The sequence below is a fragment of the Rhea americana genome, unplaced genomic scaffold (genome assembly GCF_003343005.1).
Source record: "Rhea americana isolate MKP2758 unplaced genomic scaffold, rheAme1 scaffold_145, whole genome shotgun sequence".
Lineage (NCBI taxonomy): Eukaryota > Metazoa > Chordata > Aves > Rheiformes > Rheidae > Rhea > Rhea americana.
In genome coordinates, this window is record NW_028185539.1 from 1,018,517 (window position 1) to 1,038,809 (window position 20,293).

The 20,293-nt window shown below is 39.1% G+C and overlaps 2 protein-coding genes across 5 annotated transcripts in view; one reads left to right on the forward strand and one right to left on the reverse strand.

Annotated features, from left to right (window-relative positions):
* The window catches only part of ZRANB1 (zinc finger RANBP2-type containing 1), a 47,621-nt gene extending 33,273 nt beyond the window's left edge, over nt 1-14,348 (forward strand). The window contains exons 7-11 of the mRNA XM_085299102.1: nt 9-207; nt 3,755-3,875; nt 4,753-4,882; nt 10,157-10,386; nt 11,457-14,348. Coding sequence (XP_085155228.1) covers nt 9-207; nt 3,755-3,875; nt 4,753-4,882; nt 10,157-10,386; nt 11,457-11,675 — 899 coding nt within the window. The 3' untranslated portion in view covers nt 11,676-14,348. The remainder of the gene's footprint in view (nt 1-8; nt 208-3,754; nt 3,876-4,752; nt 4,883-10,156; nt 10,387-11,456) is intronic.
* A 2,233-nt stretch (nt 14,349-16,581) lies between these two features.
* The window catches only part of CTBP2 (C-terminal binding protein 2), a 78,814-nt gene continuing 75,102 nt past the window's right edge, over nt 16,582-20,293 (reverse strand). For all 4 annotated transcript variants that reach the window (XM_085299104.1, XM_085299103.1, XM_085299105.1 and 1 more), the window contains one exon: nt 16,582-18,077. In XM_085299104.1, coding sequence (XP_085155230.1) covers nt 17,897-18,077 — 181 coding nt within the window. In that variant the 3' untranslated portion in view covers nt 16,582-17,896. The remainder of the gene's footprint in view (nt 18,078-20,293) is intronic.

Here is a 20,293-nt window from a genome sequence, read left to right on the forward strand (position 1 = left end):
TCTTACAGAGCTAGAAGAGGAATCTCCCATTATCAACTGGTCACTGGAACTGGGTACGCGCTTGGACAGCAGATTATATGCACTTTGGAATCGGACTGCAGGGGACTGTCTGCTTGATTCAGTACTACAAGCCACTTGGGGCATTTACGACAAAGATTCAGTGCTGCGGAAAGCTCTTCACGACAGTTTACATGACTGCTCACATTGGTAAGGTACTTCTTGTGTTAGCTTTAAGGATAGCTTTGTATGCAGCATTGATTACAGTATAGTGTAAAAACCCCCACAGATTTATTCTGGATGGTGTGGATCAAAAATGTTGAGTCACACTGTGATTCATGTAATCTATTTCTGGTTTATTTTAAATGCAAACACTGGAAACCTGGACACCCTGTGAAATAAGTTATAGTATGTTATATTCAGCAAATAGCATTTGAAACATAATAGGATGTTTTATACTGTGCCCTTGTGAAGAGTGCAGTAATACTGCCTTTAATAAACTGAATTTTCTATATACTTGCAATTTAAATCTGGCACATGCCATGTCTTGCTGCTGTTGGTGGAAGATGTGCAGAAGACTGTTTAATTCCTATATATACTTTTTGGTATGTTCATTCTATCTGCTTAGTTACAGCTTTGTACAGTATAGTTCTTTCTGTTCTGTTTTGTCTACTGAAATAATGACAGTAAAGCAAAAAGTGTTGATAGTTAACTAAGGCTGTCACTGGACCGTGGAATTTATCTTTCTGAATTTTTGTTGTACACTGGCAACCTTCTTCAGTCGTGTGTTTTTGTTACTGTCTGTTAGTGGAAAATGTCTTGCATCTGGACTCCCAGTGGTCTCTACCAGTATGTAATGGAACTAAGGCAAGATATTGATAAAGGTTAACTTAAGACACAGGAGATTAGATTTCCTACATTCATGTGGTCAAGGACAAGAGAAAATCTATCAGCAGGTCTAGTAGAGGAGTAGCCTGCTGCCTTTCTCCATTTACTATACAGGAGGTCAAGGAACGTTGACTGTAGAGGTACCTGTAAGTAGCTGTTGTGATTACCGCCCCTCACTGCTTCCTGTTTGGGGAAAATTCCTCGAATTAGCAACCAGAACTGGATTCCATAAAGTGGTGCTTCTGTCATTCTCCAGAGATCCTGTCTCTGAATGGATCTGTCGCAACTTCAGGGTTGCTTATAAGGAAATATGTGTTTGGACCATGCAGGAAAGTCTCTGGCATCATCAGCCAGGACATAGATTTATGATAGATTTTGTTCTTTATAGTAACAAAAGCATGCATGGCGTGCAAAAACATGTGACAAACTGGATTAACCAGTGTTAACTTTTGTTGACATGTATCTAACATAACACTCATTTTTTTTTTTTAGACTACATTAAGTCTTGTAAACTTTTTTAGTTCTTACTCTGGACAGAATCTTCATTTTTCCTCAGAATTTACTTTATCCCTGTTGGAAGCAGTTTTTTTTTCTCTCTCTTTCTTTTAGTCTGATTCAGATGCTCATTTACAGTTGTTTGAAAGTTGTTGTCTACCTTCAGTCTGGAAAAACTGATTTGCTGGGTTAATACTGGAAAAATCAGTAGAGGTTCTGGCACACTGCTATACAGAGCTATATCCTTAATAGGAACTGCTTTGCCTCCAGAATCTGTTTGTGGTGGAAATTCTTGAAGAGTCAACTAGCGAGATGCTGGAGATAATACATTGCACTTGAGTATAATGCCACATTGAGGCTCTGAGAACTCTTAGTTAAATTCGTTATAACCAGCCTTTTATTCCTCTGGATGAGTTCTGTGTGGGAAGAAGCTGTTGCTTTTAGACTTTATGGGTTAAGACATAGAGTAGACTGGAAAAGAGGTTGTCATCACTGGCTTTAATGATGGCAGTTGCTGAAGGAATAGGTTCTTAAATACAATCACTAGTCTCAAAGCCAATACATTTAAACTTCTGTTCTTTAAAGCCTTAATAGTGATACTTAAAAATAGGGATTTTTTGTAGGCATAACCTGAACATGCAAGTCAGTCATCTGGCCACATTCTGTTGTGTGTGTTTAGATGCTGAACAGAGAAGTATCTCCGTAGTAGAGACAATCTAGTGTCTGGTACTTGGGGTGTGTGTGGGGGGAGGTTGTTAGTGAAGTTTCCAGGGACTTTGGCCTCTGGAGTCTTTTTCTACTTGACCTTAAAGGTCCTTTTTTCTTCTCTCTTCCCCTTAGAGCATATTTGGATTTGTCCCTTTTTACCCCCCTGTTAGCTTTTAATGGAGAATGGGCATGCCATTAGTCGGCTTTGAGAATTTTCTTAGGCATCCATTCAGTCCTCTTGTGTCACACTGAAAAGCTTGCTGAAAATAAGCTCAGAGTCCTGAGGCCTTGACTTCTCTGTCTGAAGCTATCAGAATAACCTCCCAGAAACATTTGCAGATAACTGTCTCTAGAGCTAACTAACTCAGTGAAAAACTTCTTAAAGAAAACACATTTGCATTAGACCTTTTATTAACTGCATCTCATTACACTTCTTTCAGGAGAACTGGCGATTTGTGTAGCACTAGGAGTTCAGTTAGCGATTCCTGGGGGAAAACGAGTGTAAAGATAGAAGCAGGTCATGGATTTGGAGAGAAACTAGAATGCAGATAGAACCAGAAGATTCCCTGTAGATGGTTGCTGCGAGTAAGCACATAAGCCTATCAAAATATGTGTTATTAACTGTTCTTTTATGTGAGTTGATGGTTTTAGTTATAGCTGGGAAAACTGACCTGATAAGCAATAGCTGCCATATCCACCAAGAATTTAGGATGATTACATCTTTACTGAAAAATTGAGAAAGGTTTTCCCCTCACCACACACATAGGGTTACCCTTCTCAGATTTTAGTTGAACTAGTTCATTTCAGTGACTTTTAAAAATACGCTGAATGTGTTCTTTGCATTTGCAGTGAAGTCCATTGTTTTATTAAAAAGTGTTAAGCCAAATATTAATCCTTATTCTTAGTACACTGGGCTGACATTAAAATTTTAAAAGCCAGTCTGCTTTTTAATATGTCGATACTTTCACTCTTTAATTAAAAAAGATGAAATGTGGGGACTACATGCTAGCATACAAAAAATTTAATTTAAACAGAAAAATAGAAACCCAATGACTTTAAAACTTTGAGTGTAAATCTGATTAATCACACTTTCTGTATTTGATTCTTATCTATCCTGCTTTGTAGCTTTTCTGTATAATGTGAAATTTCCATACTCTTTGCTCCAAAAACTGATATCAAAACCAGATTCTGCCTGTTAACCACAGATCATTTGAAGCTGATATGTGAGCATGCTGGAGTTAATTGGTTCATAGTATGGTCAAAGAAGAAAACGTCTGTATTGTCTATGTGAGAAGAATGAGTAGTATTTTTTATATACAATAGAAGATCTTGCTTTTGTTCCCTATAGCTCAACAGTTAAATAAGCCTCAATAAGGCTGATTACAAGATGTAGCAAACTAGACAGGAGCCTTTTAGGACCTTTTATCTATTACATTATTTTTGCTGTGCACATGAGGATGCCATGTGATATACTAGATGAGGATTAGCAAATGATGTCTCCTTAAAGATTAAAGAAAAATAAATCAATTTTCTTGGCATATGCTTTCTTTTCACTTCAATACAGGAGTTGGGATATAGGGTTTCAAAGGGCTGAATACTGCTTTCAGACATGATTGAGCAAATATTTTAATGTTTTTGCTACTCTTTCTTGCTGTTAATATTTTAGGTTCTATACACGCTGGAAAGAGTGGGAATCGTGGTATTCCCAAAGCTTTGGTTTACATTTCTCATTACGAGAGGAACAGTGGCAGGAAGACTGGGCATTCATACTCTCTCTTGCGAGCCAGGTGAGAACTTATCTTGTAAGCTTGCTGTGAGAAAGGTTATTTTAGTCCCATTGAATAGAAATTTCCAAAACTTTGGAATGTTGTTCATGAATATTTTTTTTCTTGTTGCAGAAAACATTCCTCTTAAGCCAACAATCTTAAAAAGTATTGATTAGCCTTTTCCTACTGTGCTGTAAAACGTTATTTTAAAATCTGCAGTTTTTGACTTGCTTGTTAAGCAGTACAAGGATGCCAAAGAGTCTGGTTCTATGGGCATCAGAGCGAAGTCTGTAGAACAAACTGATACTCAATTGTCTGCTTAATGTTTTGCCTCTTACTTCCTGCAACACTCACCTCTAAGAATATACCTGCAAATTTGTAACCTGGAACTAATAAAACTTTAGCAAGCTGACATTTTGCTACTCCGTTCCAAAATATGAGTTGTGTTTTTATAAGCTTCCAAATATAGCAGTATTTTTAAAACTCCTCCCTTAAAGTACATGCATGACTTTGGCATTATTTTATCTTAACTATTTCTGGATGTGCTGTTTCCGTATCATTAAAAAGTATTTACCTTAACTTTTCTCAGATAAGTGAGTTATTTTTAGACTAAATGTTAAGCAGAGCTTCTCTTCTAACCAGAGAATGAAATACAGTAGATTGAATCTGAGAGATAGGACAAAGAATTATTATAGACAGATTAAGTTCTTGTGCAAGCTGAAATGTTTGTGCTTATCTCTAACTCATATGTAATAGTCTCTTAGTCTTTCGTTTTCCCTATCAAAGTTAAATTACTCTTAGAAGGGCTTTCTCCCTGAACTTGGAGAATTTTTCAAAGTTAAAAGTAAAGAATGATAAGGTTTTGTTTCAAGTGTTGTGTTGTTTGTGTTTGGTACAGCCTGGAGCAAGTTTGGAGCAGACACACATTTTTGTACTTGCACATATTCTTAGAAGACCAATTATAGTTTATGGAGTAAAATATTATAAGAGTTTCCGAGGAGAAACGTTAGGATATACTCGTTTTCAAGGTAAGCCTTTAGTTTTTAAACTTTAGTTTAAAGATTTTAGTTTAGAAAGTTTTAGCTATAAATCATAAATTTAAAGAAAATTGAAAGAAGAGTGATGTGTAAGCTACTAGCCTGTAGGGGATGGAATTACTGTGTACATAAATCTTTTTTACTGTTATAAAGAACAAAACGAACCCCTCAAAACTTAGTTTTTCTTTTCTTAGAAACAGGAAGTTTGATAGTGAAAAGTACAAGGTATGTATAGCTACATGTAGCCACACTAAAAGAATTTTTGTCATACTTTTAATCAATGACTGGTGTAGTATGTTCTTTTAGTGAAAGCTTAACAAAAGTTACTATTTGTACTGCCTTAGGACACAGGAGGCTTAATAAAATACAGAACTGAAGTTGTTTGTCACAGTAAGTGCTGTAAACATTCATTTTGTAAACTAAGTTATATTTAGCATTTCCTGAAGGAAGCTGTCCGGTGTAATTCACAAGCTTGGGGAGAGACAGGCAAAAGGCAAAACAGTGTTTACACTGGTATAATTCCTCAACAGAGTGACAGCAGTATCTTCTACTGCTGTCCTGCTTTTACAGGATGAAGGGCCGTGCCTTGTCATGCTGCAGCGCTGCAGGAGGTGCAAGGAAGCAGCCCTTAAGAACAGTGAAAAGCCGTCACCCTTAGAGCACGAGGCAAGGGTGTACAAAGAAAGGTAGAGAAAGTAAAGGAAGGTGGAGAATGATGAAGTTGGAATAGGAGAAATAAGTTAATCAAGTACCCAAAAGTAATAAAATATCAATTTTGGCGACTTGCTGACTATATGCCATAGAGGTTCAAAAGGGAGGAATTCTGTTCGTAAATGATCTACCAATAGCTTACTGTTTGAGTTAGAATATTAAGAAGCTTAATTTGGAGTGATTATAAAATATTGGTCAACTAATGGTGTAAATCTCATTTTCTGCAAAATTAAATTCCGTGATGTAGTTTTAATTTATCTGATATGTTTGTGATTCACAGTTTACAACTAATGTGATGCAAATACTGACCTACTTATCAACTAGCACTATAATTTTTCATACCTTGATCAAGTTCTTGCTGACTGTTTAAGTCTTCTGGGCAAGCAGCCCAGCCGTTGTTGAGATAAATGTGAAGATGCTATTTTGTTGAGTTGACTGTAGTCCAGTTTTGCTTAGACTGATGTTTGCAGACTTCTAGAGATGTGTGTTCTATTTTGCAAGCCAAATACATGCATTTGAGCAACTTGCCTGTGTGTTAGATGCTAACACTTCGATGTTTCCCTGCCTATAGAAATGAGGGGGGGGGATTAGGCGCATTTAAATATGCTCGACAGTAAACAAAACGAATGTGGAAAGAATTGCTGAGTCAGGAAACAGCAGCTGTGTTATAGGGTGCTATGGCATGTACCCGTACACATCTTCCTGGCCTCAAGCGTATCTGCTTGTCTACTGCCCTATAGTTGTTTCCACCAATGTATCACTGTTTATTATAGCTTAATAGACAATTTCTTGAAACAGATCTAGAAGTTTTTCTGTTTTTCTCTTTTTTTGCTTTTAAGTAAAGTAGCTTTGGAAGTTGGCAAATGCCTAATTCATTGAAGAACTCTAGGCTGCGAAATTAATGTCAAATGTAGAACAAGTATTTAGTCTTCAGAAAAATATAAGAAGCTGTTTGACTTTTAAGTTTTGGGCAGTTGAAAGTCTTTGTATGGTGAATGAGGATTATTTGTTGGTGGTGTCAGGTGAAATACCTGCTTTGTGTAGCTAAATGTGTTTCATTTCAGGTGATAAAAGTATAGGCTGGGGAAGACAGTGGTAATGCACAGATCTGATACTTGAAGCTTGTGTTGTGTTTAACCTGAAGACAGGGTGGTCTGCAGAATATTTTTTTCACAGACTGGATGTTGAGGCAGATCGGTATGATTTGGTCTAAATATTCCAAAAAGTGTTGTCTTGCTCTGTGAGCCGGAAGGTAACAAGGAATCTGGGACCACCTCTTCCTAGATGTGCAACATCCAGGAATTTTGTCAGACGAACATTCATGACTTGATTTGCTCGGCACAAGCATAATGTTGCCTGTTTTCACGTGGGTGAACAGGTGAACCTGGGAGTCATATGTCAAATTACCTGAAGTTACTTCTCTGCAGCCTAACTCCCGTGTTGTGGAGTGCTGCCCTGAGTAAATGGTCGCGAGGAGGCTGTGCCAAGTGGCTGTACAGCTGTCGGACTCGCTAGCGTGAGCTGCCAGGACAAGTCTCCTCAAGTCGTTCGCTGTTCTGTGCTTGGGTGTGAGCTGTGGTTAGCACCTGCTTGCTTCTGGGAAGCTTTGAAGTGCTTAGTGTTTTGTGATTTACTTTTATAGCAACTAGACTATGTTTGAGATCACACTTGCCAAAAAAGAGCTTTTAAATAGCTCAACATCGTGATTAAATTTATAGCATCCTACAGTGTATGGTCTCCCTGTCCACCACCCAAACCATAACTTCTCCATGTTAAGAATTTTTTTCTTTAGGTAGCCCTTGTTGCAAACTGGCAGCCCTGCTAGAACTGCTGAGAGTCCCATAACCGATAGCTGCTTTGTTTCCTGGAATGCAATTGACTGTTGATGCCTCTTTAAATATTAAAGATTTGACAGTGAAATTTCCATTTTACTCAGCCTTAAATATTCTCCTGGTCTAGCTGCGTATACTTAGTGAATTAGCATGAATACACAGCTTTTAAAATTAAACAGGAAAAAAGATGACCAACTCAAATATCATCAGATTGGATTTGAGAAACTAAATCCAGTGTGGATGGCTTCCAGGATAGGTGTAAGCCTATAGTCTGTCTTTTCTGTGGCTTATGTATGTCTGCTTTTTTTCAAACTACCTTTGCAATTGATAACCAACTCATTTTACACATCTTCAAAGCACTTGGGGGTATTCTTGATAATGCATAAAATGCTCTTCTTATGGAGCTCATCACAGTGTGTTGAGGGAGAAGGCCAAGTTTTAGTACAGCTTTCCATCTTGGGGAAATTATTAGTGTAGTGCTTTTTACTAAAATAAACTGACCAACCATGCAAAAGTTGGTGTAAACAGTTCCAAAATGTTGCGGATTTTAATGTAGAGATTCTGTTGAGGCAAACAGGTTAGTTCCCCTCTTGAGGAGTTATATTAGAACAGCTCATGTTCCTGTGGGTTGCATAGGAGTGATACATAGTTAGATTAAATGTTTGATGTTCGTGCAGATCAGAGCCTTTGCTTATCTAGTGATTTCTGTAGCTCTGACAACATTCAGTAGTGATTGGTGCTAAAATGCACCAGAGTGGGACAGAGGGGCATTAGCTGTTTAATGCAAGTCTCCTCTGAAGAGTTAGCACTCTTTGTGAGTGGAGGGGGGGAGCTTTTGTTTTATCTCTGAATTTTTTGGAGGAGAGGGCGATTTCTTTGTTTTTTTCCTGGAGGGAAGGGGCGACCCCCCGAGGGTGCTGGCAGTGGTGCTCTCTGTACATGTTGATGGGTCAATGCGTCCTTTCAGAACTGCCAGTTGACCAGGAAATAAAGCCTTACAAAATCCTGGATTTGATCCAAAAAATGTAGTCCAAACTCCTGGAGCAGAAGAGGAGATGGAAGTAATCATTGCCTGGGGGTTGATAGGTGGAGAGGAGAGCAGTCCTTTAATGAGCGGTGTGTTATTCCTGGGACCTGTTTCTGTAATGCTGCTCTCTGAGGGTTTCTGCTTTTGGTATGGACAGGGGCAGAAACAATCACTGAACGTCCTTGCATTTTTTTTGCTTTCTGCATTAGTATTCTAATACTGCTAAGACATGCTGACATAAGGCATGTTACTGCTAGCACGTTATTTTTTGTTATAACTTTGAATTTTGACCAAATGTGTAGATAAACTTTCTTTGCCCAACTGTAAAGGCTTGAAACTTTTTGAAACTCTTACCCCTTGTTCTCTATTTTTCTGTCAAACCCAGCTCATTTTGCCTTTGATATTGAATTATCATGAGACTTAATTGTAAATGAGAAGAAGGGGTAACTAAGATAATGATATGTGGATTTTTCCTGAAATCTAGATGCTGTAAAAACCTGCATGAATCTTAATCTAAAAGATTTGGAAAACATTTAGGTATTTCTTGATTGCCATTTCAAGAACGTGGGAAACAGAGACAAATATTTACCAGCGGTTCTCACTAAATTTTGTGGCAGCAAAGGAAAGTGGGTTTTAAACTTAAACAACCTACTCACAAACCACCCCTGCCTCAGATTTCTATTGACATTGCCCTTCAGTGTCCATACGTGTTGGAGGAGAAATTAAGTGCTTTGTGTTTTGCTGCAGCATCTGTTCCTAACTTACTGGCAGCAACTGTACTATGAAAGGTTGCTATGCTACATGTGCACTTAAGTTTATGCATGGCTATTTTTAAACTGTCACAAGGTAAGGCATGCTTTTGCTTGAGCTGTCTTGTAGCACACCAAGAATTACGTTCCTAGAAGAAAAGAGTTCTAGTTTTATTTTGAGACTTGCCACACCTCAAGCGAATTACTGTCTTTATTTCTAAAAATGGTAGGGAGGAAAAATGACAGTCTCTTGCAGCACCTGTGACATCACTAGTTTTTTTATATCTGAGCAGAATAGTGTAAGCTCAATATGGATAACTGTTGCAACTTAATGCAACTTAATTTAGGCTATTAATGCAAAGTTGATGAGAAGATCAATTGTCTCTAATTGGCGTGGGGCACGCACTGGGTATCGAATGATACTTGGTGCAGTAAGTTTCTTTTAATAATGGATTTTGCAAGCAAGTGGCAGAATTTTTGGTTCTGGTAAAAATAGACATGCAGTTGTAGCTTTTTTTATTTCTATGAGGCAGAATCTGTATGTGGATTTTTTTTTGAGGCTGGTGGTCGTTGTTAGAAAAGTTGCCAAATATGAAAGACTTCTTTTGTTTTTAGCCTAATTTTTATCAATTGTCATACTATAGATTATAGATTCTAGAGGAACAATAATGTGGTAGTGGTTGGAATTACGGTTCCAATTCTCGTCTAAACTTGTGCAGTTGCAGATACACTTTACTAATCTCATAATTAACCCAATGATAATTAGTTGCACTGGAAAGTGTGACCCATATTACCGTAGATCAAACCAAGCGTGTATTAAATGCTTATAGTGTCCTGGTGTTGTTGTGTTTAGCCAACTGCAACAAATTGATATTTTTGTATCAAAATGCTTCATTATTGAAGATCTGAGTTCTGACTCTTATCCTTTTGCTTTAATGTTTTGTAGGTGTATATTTGCCTTTGTTATGGGAACAGAGTTTTTGTTGGAAAAGTCCTATTGCTCTGGGCTACACAAGGGGCCATTTCTCCGCTCTGGTTGCCATGGAGAACGATGGTTATGGCAATCGAGGTGCTGGTGCTAACTTGAACACTGATGATGATGTTACTGTTACTTTTTTACCATTGGTTGATAGTGAGAGGAAATTATTGCACATTCACTTCCTTTCTGCTCAAGAGGTAAGTAAAATTTATGTGGCTGATAGTTTGCACAGCTGTTTCTACACTATGTTCACAGCAGTCTTTGTATCTCTGTCTTTTCTAAGAATTGTAAAGGAATATACTGTTCCCTTCCCTATCACCTAAGCTGCTATCTGAAAGATACTTTCCCACATATTTGATGCTTATTTATAACCTTGTAAGTTGAATGTAAACGCACTATGTGTGTGAATAAAGACATACCATGGAAAGAACCTAGAAAAAAGCCTTCTAACTTTAATGCCAGGTTGAAATCAGTCTGTCTTTTATGGGTGCAGCATAAATACTGGCTGGTATTTGCAGCATACTCTACTCTTCTTTTTTTTCTTTCTTTTTTTTTTTTTCTTTTTGTTCTCTCCTGATGAAACTTGTCTTGTTTCTTCTTTAATTGCCCTGATAATGACAGGGAACTACTTCAGTAAGATTTATGTGTGGGCAAGGGAGAGGAGGAGTGGGAAATCTTACGACCTTCTGATTCTGAAAACTTGAAGCCATTTTGTAAAGCAGCCATCCTTTAGATGATGGAGAAAAGTGCAGACCTCAGGTTCACAGAAGGAAATTTTTTTAGCTAGCCACAACTTTAACAATGGATGATCATAAGAGGAAGCATTTTGTGTTAAGTCCTGCTAGACTCCTAAAAACTGCTTTGTAAAGCCAGAAGGTTCTTGCAAGACCCATCCTCTTATGCTATGCCTACTACAAATAATCAGTTGCTTACAAATGGTTGAAATACAAGAAGGCTATATTGGAAATATTTTGAAAAAAAACAGAGTGGAAGAATAACTAAAGAATAATTCTGAAGCTTTCCAATTTTTGGTTGAAAACAGAGTTTGGCTTTTGGCTTTTTTTTTTTTTTGCACATCAGTTTGGCTTTTAGCGATGTTTTTGTAGGTTGTCAGCTACTGTGAAGCAGTTGTGCTAATACTGTCTGTTTTGAAAAGGAACAATATTAGGTGTTTTAGAATGTCACAGGTGGCTTCTTTAAGCTTGCTGATGATGTTTTAGTCCTCATTCTGATTTTTCCTTCTTTTTTTCCCCCCTCTCCCCCAAAGATAGGTAATGAAGAGCAGCAAGAAAAGCTGCTTCGGGAATGGCTGGACTGCTGCGTGACGGAAGGAGGAGTTCTCGTTGCTATGCAGAAAAGTTCTCGCAGGCGCAATCATCCTCTGGTCACCCAAATGGTAGAGAAGTGGCTTGATCGCTACCGACAGATCCGCCCTTGTACGTCCCTTTCCGATGGTGAGGAAGATGAGGATGATGACGATGAATGATGATGAAATTGAATAGAAAACTACCAGCGCCTAGTGTCTGACATGGTGTTCGCATTGTGCTATAGCAGTTCATTGTGGAACGACCTAATTCTAGAAGAAACATGCTGTAAAGGATTTTTCTGACCAGCATGAGGAGAATCTAGAAGCTCATCTGCTGCGTGAAGAGAGCTAAATGGGCTGGACTACAGTTTGTACAAAATCAAAAAGAAACAAAAAACAGCTAATTTTATTATCAAGACAGAAAAATACATTTTTCTTTCTGATTGTAAATCTGTCTATAAATGTACCGCATGTGGTTGTGTAAAAGGTTGTGTAATAGGAAAAGTATACCAGCATCTTAATTATTGCAAAGAAATTTTTCAGCTAAGGGCACTTACGAAAGCACATATTAGATGGATATCAGTTCCCTTTGAGATTCTTTTGCAGTAGAACTCGGTATTCTACATCATCTTTTAGATACTCTGACACGTTTCTGTGAAAAGCCCTTCTATGTGAAATCTCACTAGTGCCCAAATCAGATTGTGAGGTTTTTTTGTTTGCACAAAATATCCACAGCAAGTCGTAAATAAACATACATTCATTATTTTACTAATATTTTAGTTACTGCTGTGCCCATTATAATAAAATCTAATATCTATGGAACAAACTGGAAGAGAAGCTAAATTTTTCATGGAGTGAAACAATCTGTTTCCTGAAAAAGTATTTTATGTGTGGGTTTTTTTCCTTCTAATAGTTAATAGATTCCTTCAGTATGCTTAAAGTATTTATTCAGAGAAGTGACCTAAAATATAAGGGTTTTAGTCCAGTGAGCGTATAAAAAAAAAAAAAAAAAAAAAAATGAGAACTCAAACATGATTGAGAATTTCATATTTTCCAAACTCAGTCTTGCTGTGATGCAAACTCTATCATTTTATCATTTATTCTTTCATAGAGTTGAATGTTGCTGCAAATGAAAAAACATCTTTTTAAAGGGTTGCTCCTTGGTCATTAAATCTAGTGAGAAAACATATGACAGTTCTAATTAAAAAGAAGAATCTATGCTAAAGTTGTTTTTACAAGCACTGCGTTATGTATTTCTCAGTATGTAAACCTGGGAATTTCTTGCATGTTGATTGATGTGGCCATACTTAAACTTATGTAAGTTCCTAAGACTGTAAGTTCAGAGAATATTCTTCAGTAGAAATTTTATTATATTTGATAACTTTAGCCATGTAACCTGTAATGGATAAAGTTTATCTAAAGTCTCACTTAAACACTAAAGGTTAATGCCAGCTTTTACATATACAGTGCAATTCAGGTTGTCTTGAAAAGCACTTTTGATGGTGTGGTGGTTGAATAAGGAATCCTGCAGTAGATGAAATTGTTTTAATTAGAATTTGGAAAGAAGCCCCATAGCACATATTTTTATGTAGTTCAGAGCTATGGAAACCCTGAGGAACTTGCTGCTTTTTTCTTCCAAATGCTGCTTAGATGGTGTTGAAACGTGCACAATTCCTACATAAACTTGGTGACAACACCAAAAGTTTAGAAATAATGAAGTACTGTATTAACTTTGCAATTTTCCCATCACAGATTCCACTGAGGTTTATTATGAAATGTTTTCACATTTTTGGCCATTAGATCTCCTCTGACTGGTGCATGCGCAAACTTTCAGGTAAAAGAATGCATGTTTATCTGCAATATACGTATGATTTACCTAAATTAAATAGGCAAATCGCAGATACTGAAGAGGTCCCTTACAAGCATCTAGTCCTGTTCCAGGTTTGCTTTCTAAACTAATGTATCTATTTTTTGTCCTTTTTTGTCCAATTTCTTCTTACCTTGCAGTGAAGTCCTTGTATACCTTGTCTAGTTTGACTTACAAGGATTTCTGTTGGGGGAGCTGAATGCAAAGTGAGCTGGGATGAGAATTTACACTATATGAGCGGATCTGCACTGTCTGCTTGGGTGGGTATCCTTTTTCTGACGTGGTGTAACTGAGTGCACTTTTAGAAGGTCTTTTTGGCTCAGGGCCGAGCATCCCAACACAGGAGCTACACGTGCAGCGACCAGATTGCTGTAAATTCATATCCCAGCTTGCCCAGAGCTAACTTCCCCGTGCAGACACCTGTTTAAAATAGACAAAAAGATAGTAGCCTACTGAAGGCGGGAGCCTTCAAGGCACATGCAAAGCCTTGTGCAGAACTTTATCCCCGGCCCGCCATCCCTTTGGATTTGCAGTAATGTTCCGTTTAAGGAAGTAAAGCTTCCTTGTAAAATGAGGAGAGAAACTAATGTGAAAATCTACCCTGAGCCAAATTCTTCTAAGGGCACGTCTTTCCTTCTCTCTTACCGTGACACCTGGGCAGCCCGTGTTGTGGTCTCGCTCCCCCCTGTCCCCAGCAGACACTTTACATAGCGAGTGGAAGTTTCCTGTACAATCAGTGACAGCAGTTTTTGAAAAGCATGCACCGTGCTAGTTCTGGTATGAGAGGACAGTCCTGGTACTTCAGAGCTTCTGGGCTTTCTCAGTCCTCACTGTTTTTGTTCTGATGTGCTGTAAAATGGTATGTTCAGGTTAACGAGCTTCACTGGGTCGTTTCAGAGCTGGTGAAGTGTCTCTTTTCAAAACTGAAGTAATCCAAACCTCATGTACCTGTAGATTAAAGAGATGCAAACCCTTGCTTTGTGCTAGCCCAGTAGTCAGTGTATGTTAATGGGTACTCTCTCCTTCAGTTACGTACTTGAAAGTTTACAAGTGCTGATGATAATTTGCAAATGCTACCTTGCGGCTTGTTGGCAAGTTCTGCTCTATTGGCCAAGTACATATAAAATTTGTTTTCTTGATGCTGTTTTCCCTATATTTTTGCTTGCAGTAGCACATGCTTTCCTACAGAACTTGGCTTTTTTGTTTCCTCCTTTACATCTGGTCATTTTTCTAGTTTGTTTATGAATTCCTCAGTGAAAAAAATCTGTTTTTTTTAATATATTAAAATCTAGTAAGTCTGGATTCTTCCAGAGTTCTGCTGCATGGCTTATGACAAATACTATAAGAATGTGTTTACTCCCATTAACAAAGTAGTTTTGCTTGCATTTAGAGATATCCTTATTTAATGTCTCTTCCCCTCCACCTCCTTTTGTTCAGTGACCTTTCTTCACTCCCTCCGTCCTCCCCCTCTTTTTTTTTAAAAAGAGGTTTGAGAGTGGCTGTCGCCTTCAGGCTGCTCGTTCTGAACTGCTCTCACCCCCTTGATCAGTGCAGAGGCTCCCTGCCCGCCCTTCGGAGCGTGGACACAGTAGCGGGGCTTCCCGGCCGCCAGAAACGGGCACAAATCTTGAACAGCAGCTGCTTCTCTACTGTTTCCGTGCCCAGTAGCTTTTCCATCTGAAGGGTGCAGCATACTGCTTCACGTTGCTTCGGTGTATTTTAACTGTGATGATACTCTTTGCTTCCATGTAGTCTTCTCTTTGCATATATTGCTGGTGTTTGCACTACAGACACTTGAAACCCAAAAGGGGGCGATAACTTTTGAAGCTGCAGTCTGTTACTAAAATGCTTTAGTCTGTAATCCTTGAATCTCTTTTTTTCTTCTTCTTCTTCCCTTGTTGAACTTGTAGCACTTTAGTAGAAAGCTCTCTGCCTACACTTGCCTCTAGGGTTTTGGGATTTCTGGAGGGTGGGTTTTGGGTACTGGATGAGAAACACAGCGTTTGCCATTCTCTGTGAGGTTCGGGTTGCGCCTTTTCCATTCCTGGTGCAGAGTCCACTGCTGGCAGCGGATGCACAAGGAGCCACCGGCACAAAACAATTCTGTTCCATAGGAAAGTATTTGCACCCATGTGCAATGCACCTGAGTATTTAAAAACAAACAGAAGTACTAGAGCTAGTTTAAGATATTTCTAAACCTTAACACGAATTAAATGGTTTCTCTTGTTTCTTTTACCGTCATTTCAATGTTTCCCAAATATCCACTTTGTAACTAACCTGTTTTATCCTTCTGACTTCTCTTGGTGTTTATGGATAATCACTGATGTGCTATGTTGATCATTGACAAAGAGTGGTCACTCATCTATGAAATGTGACCTTTTTTTAAATATGTTTGAAGCTGGTAACTAGATTTCAGTTTAATTTAAAGCAAACAAAAAATAGAGTTTTGTAACCTAGAAATTTTTGGTTTCAACTTTTTTTTAAAAAGTCCCTTTCCAGACCACATTTTTGTCCCATCTAATGAGGTGGATGTTAGCACTCTTTTAATGCAATTTAAAAGACAGAATAGAAACCAAAAAGCCTCAGACAAGAGGTTAGGGAGGCTTGAAGTTGCTAGCACCTCTTACGAGCTTTGTTCTCTAGCAGTTTGTTAATGCGTCTAACTTGAGTATTTCCAATAACGTTTGGCTGAGGAATAGTTTCCCTCATAGCCTGATGGAAACCAAGCTGATCTCTTCCATTTAGACTACAAATAATATTCCACCTGATTTAAAATGTTAGCAATTTATAACTATATTTATAGTGATACTTTCTGCTTACGGAAGAAAGTCTGGGGTCGGAAGCTAGAGCGCAATTTTAAAGCTGACCTACGAGCAGCTTGCACTTGAGCTCGAGCCGAGTTTCCGCAGCGCTTCTCAGAGCTTGTTGGAGGAAGCCGAGGACAGATCCTCGGCTGAGGCGAGTCCCTGCTTTGTCAAGGTGTCTCGGTTGTGTTGCCCTGGACGGTCGGTGGGCCCGTCTGCCGCGCAAGGGTCAGAGCCGTACGGAAGCCGGACTTGAGGCGAACTTGCGTGCTCGCACCTGCAAAATCCTGCCCAGCTTCAGAGGAGGGCACGGGGCGAGCAGAGCGGCAGTTAGGTAACTTAGTACACAGTCATCTCGGCGTCCTCCGCTTAGAGCACTAGGAAAATTGCATTGAGAGCTCTTACCTTTCAGAAATTATAGAAATTTTATCATTTTTTATTGAAAACTGCACTGAACGCTAAATGTCCACCTTTACAATAAACAAATACAATAACGGTAACACACTAAAACAAAACATACTTCTGATAGCCATTGGTTTTTTTCTGTTTGGGACAGCTTAATTTTTTTGTCACAGAAACAGGAATGTACCCATATAAAGGCTCAAAATAGGCCATCTTTTTAAAAACAAAAAGGCGATGATTCACAAAAGACTATGAATATAACATGTAACTAGTTGATACAAATCTAATAGGATTTGTTAAAATCAGTCACATCTAATAACACATTTTGAAGTGTTCTTGTATAAAATATCACGTGAAGAAAAGAAGACTTTATCAATGTCTAAAAAAGTGGGTTTTGTTCATAGACAGTCTGACAAGTTACCATAAAAAGTGTTTCCTGAGACATAAGGAAATGCAACATTATTCTTGAACCCTTTCCAGCTCAAGACTTTTTCCACTTGATAAAATAGCTGCAGATTTAAAACTGAGAAAATATATCTGAGTACAAATAGTGTGTGAAACAACTTAATACTTTTTTTTTTTCCTTGCATCATTGGAGGGCATAAGTGAATGCACAGCTACTTTTATTCAGTGTATTGGGCAGAGGCGAGACTGGCAGTTTGTTTCTTACTAGTTTGGGAGGGCAGCGGCTGATGCCAGGAGCCTTTTCTGTCCTCTCTGCTCTATGTTCCTGGCTGCAATAGTTTTATACCTTAAACTGATCAGGGAACTTCTGTTACATGTCACTGGCCCTGTAAGACTGCAAAAAAAAAAAAAAAAAAAAAAAAAAATCTAAGCCAGTATTGATGCCTCTCATTAGAAGAGGTAACCAGATACAAGAGTAAGGAAAGGGCTGAAGCCACATAATGGTTTCCTCTTAAATTTCTAAGTTAACTCTGTAAGGATTGCTTAATGCAATTATTTGAAAACAGGTGCAGATGCCCTGTTCTTCCCAAGGATTTAAGGGAGAAAAATCTATTTTTTTTATTCATATGATTGATGTACAGATGAAGGAAACTTAACACACAATAACAGAAGTTGATCATTAATGTATCACATCCTAGTTTTCAGCGCTTCAGCAAGCAGATGACTTCTTTAGGGCTTCTCCCCAGTCGTGACTGCTATCACTTTGTCGTTAACACTGGAACATCAATGATGCATCTGTCCAAAATCAACATTACAAATTTTGTATCAAATTTTTTAAGTAAGTTCATGTATAACTTCTTTTCCAATGTCTCTTGGTCCCAAGTTTATTGAATGATTTTTTTTTAATTATTTTAAATTATCTGCTATTGCTCGTTGGGATGTTCCCTGTTGTCCCCGTGTTTTGTGGGCTGGTTAGGTGATGGAGCTTGCGAAGGATGTGCCACTGTTGGAAGATTGTGGGTAACGGGGATGCCTCCGGGAATGATGCCCTCCATCGCTGCTGGTATCCCTCCCGGGGCAACGCTGACCATGCCAGGCGGATACCTGGGGGAGGAGAGAGAGAGAGAGAGCAAGCATGCCAGTGCTGAGCAGAGCAGAGCACTGCCCCGACAACGCTTGTTTCGGAGACGTTGGAGAAAATGGGAGATACCCTGCTTCTCTACTACCCTTGTGCTTTTTATCCTTATCCTGCAAAGGATAAAGTTAAACTAATGCTGCTGTGGGCCAGCATCACTCTTTCTCATTCAACATGCATGACCCTCCTTCCCTTCCCTGTTGGCAGCTTCTTAATCTTTCCAGCTGTGTAGAAGTATGAACAGTCACGGCAATAAATGTTGACACTGTAGTCTTAAAAATGCATTTGTTACATTAAGAATAATTTGAACTAAGCACTATGGTAGGCTTAATGCCAAGGCTCAATGTAGAGATTTGCATGCAAAGGCACTGCACGTACTTTTTTTGCAAACATAAAAAAAACTATGTATATACTTGTGTGGGTATATATACATATGTGTATATACATATACATATATATATATGGGGGGGGACGCAGGTTTAAATGAAAGCAAGCTTTGGCTAAGAAGAAATCCTTTGCCTGCAGAACTTGATGAGCCCATGTGGCTTATAATTTAAAAGGGAAAGGAAGGTGGGTTTTATTTATATAGATTACCTTTTCATATATGTGTATTAAAACATCAAAAAACCCAGAAACCGCCAGTGACAGAGGTGAAGGTGACTATGCTGCCTTTATTTACTTTATTTTATATGCACGCAAAACTGTTCTAAGCCTGTACTGCATCATTTGCCTAAGGTTGAGACTGGTCTCTTAGTACCAAAAATCACAGAGACATGATACCATAAGCAGCAGTAACAACTTTTGCTGTGCGTCAACTGCATAAGGAGCTGAATTATAATTTTTTCAAACACATAATTTTTCAAATCAGTTGCTGAAGGAGAACCTCAGGTATAATGAATGCGTAATGGCCCGGTACACAGATGGTTCTAGGCAGGAAAATGTCACGCTTCTGGTTCGCTAGCTGTTTACAGGCCCTAAAGGATCCTGGCCCTGCTCCTGCAGTAGGCAACACCAAGTATAAATCCCCTGGGTCTGGGCCACTGTTACCTACCCCACTGGAATTAACTGAAAATGAAACCTTCACGCCTGAAACTGAAGCTTCCTGTCAGCTATACCCTGTTCGATGCTGTCGGAACAGGCCTCACCCCTGCTTTGGGACTGCTTTTCTAAAAGTGCTGGTCTCATGCCTATAAACTAAGGCAGCTTTTTCATATCCCATAAGGCTGTAGGCATAAATTAATTTATTATTTCCCTTACTGTGCCTGAAAGGTGCTTCTACCAAACCAGACTAGAAGCTCGCACAAGAAGAAGGTAAAAATCGAGCGAGTACTCCTCTGCCGCAGCAGGGTTTAGGTTCGTTCTTGTTTTGGCACTTTCCTTGCAGCTCATTCAGCTGAGAGCTGGGTGGTGCGAGCACCAGAGATGGCAGCATCCGACCAGCTGTGTTTAACAGCCACTAGGAGCCAGAGGGGCCAGGAGCCCAGCCAATCCCTTTATCCCTTTCCAAACCCATTTCCGTGTTTTTTTTTTTTTGTAAACTCTAGTGCAGAATTTGCTTTGCCTGCAAAGGTGGTGGCTGTCATGGCGCTCCTACCACCTCATCTTCAGGACAACTTTTTTTTTTCTTCTATCTTTTTTTTTTTTTTTTTTTTTTTAGTTTTTTTTCTTCTATTTTTATTTTCTATCTTGGCGATACGGGGGTCAACTCTTCCCTCAAAGTTCAAGATTGGACTTTGCTGGCTAATTCCATACTTGCTGTGAGCCTTCCTGTGCGCCCACGCTGGGCGTCCCTGGAGGGATGCGCAGGTCTGCCACCCCACTCTGCTACCCGGCCTGGTTTCACTTCACACCTTCTGGCCAGTTGTTAAGCCAGGAGAAAACATTTCTCTCTTTTGATGAGATGATTAATCCCGAAGGCTTTCTAAAAAGTCAAATGCTGGCATGTGGTTTTAAATCATGCATGCTCATTAATACCACTAGAGCTCTACAGCCCGTATGCAAGTAAGTAAGTTTTTCCCCTTTTCTAAAGCTGAGCTGCTCTGTAACCAGCGGGCGCAGCTGGAAACGGGGCCGATCGAGTCCGTCGTCCTTTCGAAGAGCAGGGCAAATTCCGCTCGGTCTAGGGCGCCCTGGGGCCGTGCTCCGCCGGGCTCCGGGCGGCCGGAGGCGCGCACCGCGTGGGCCC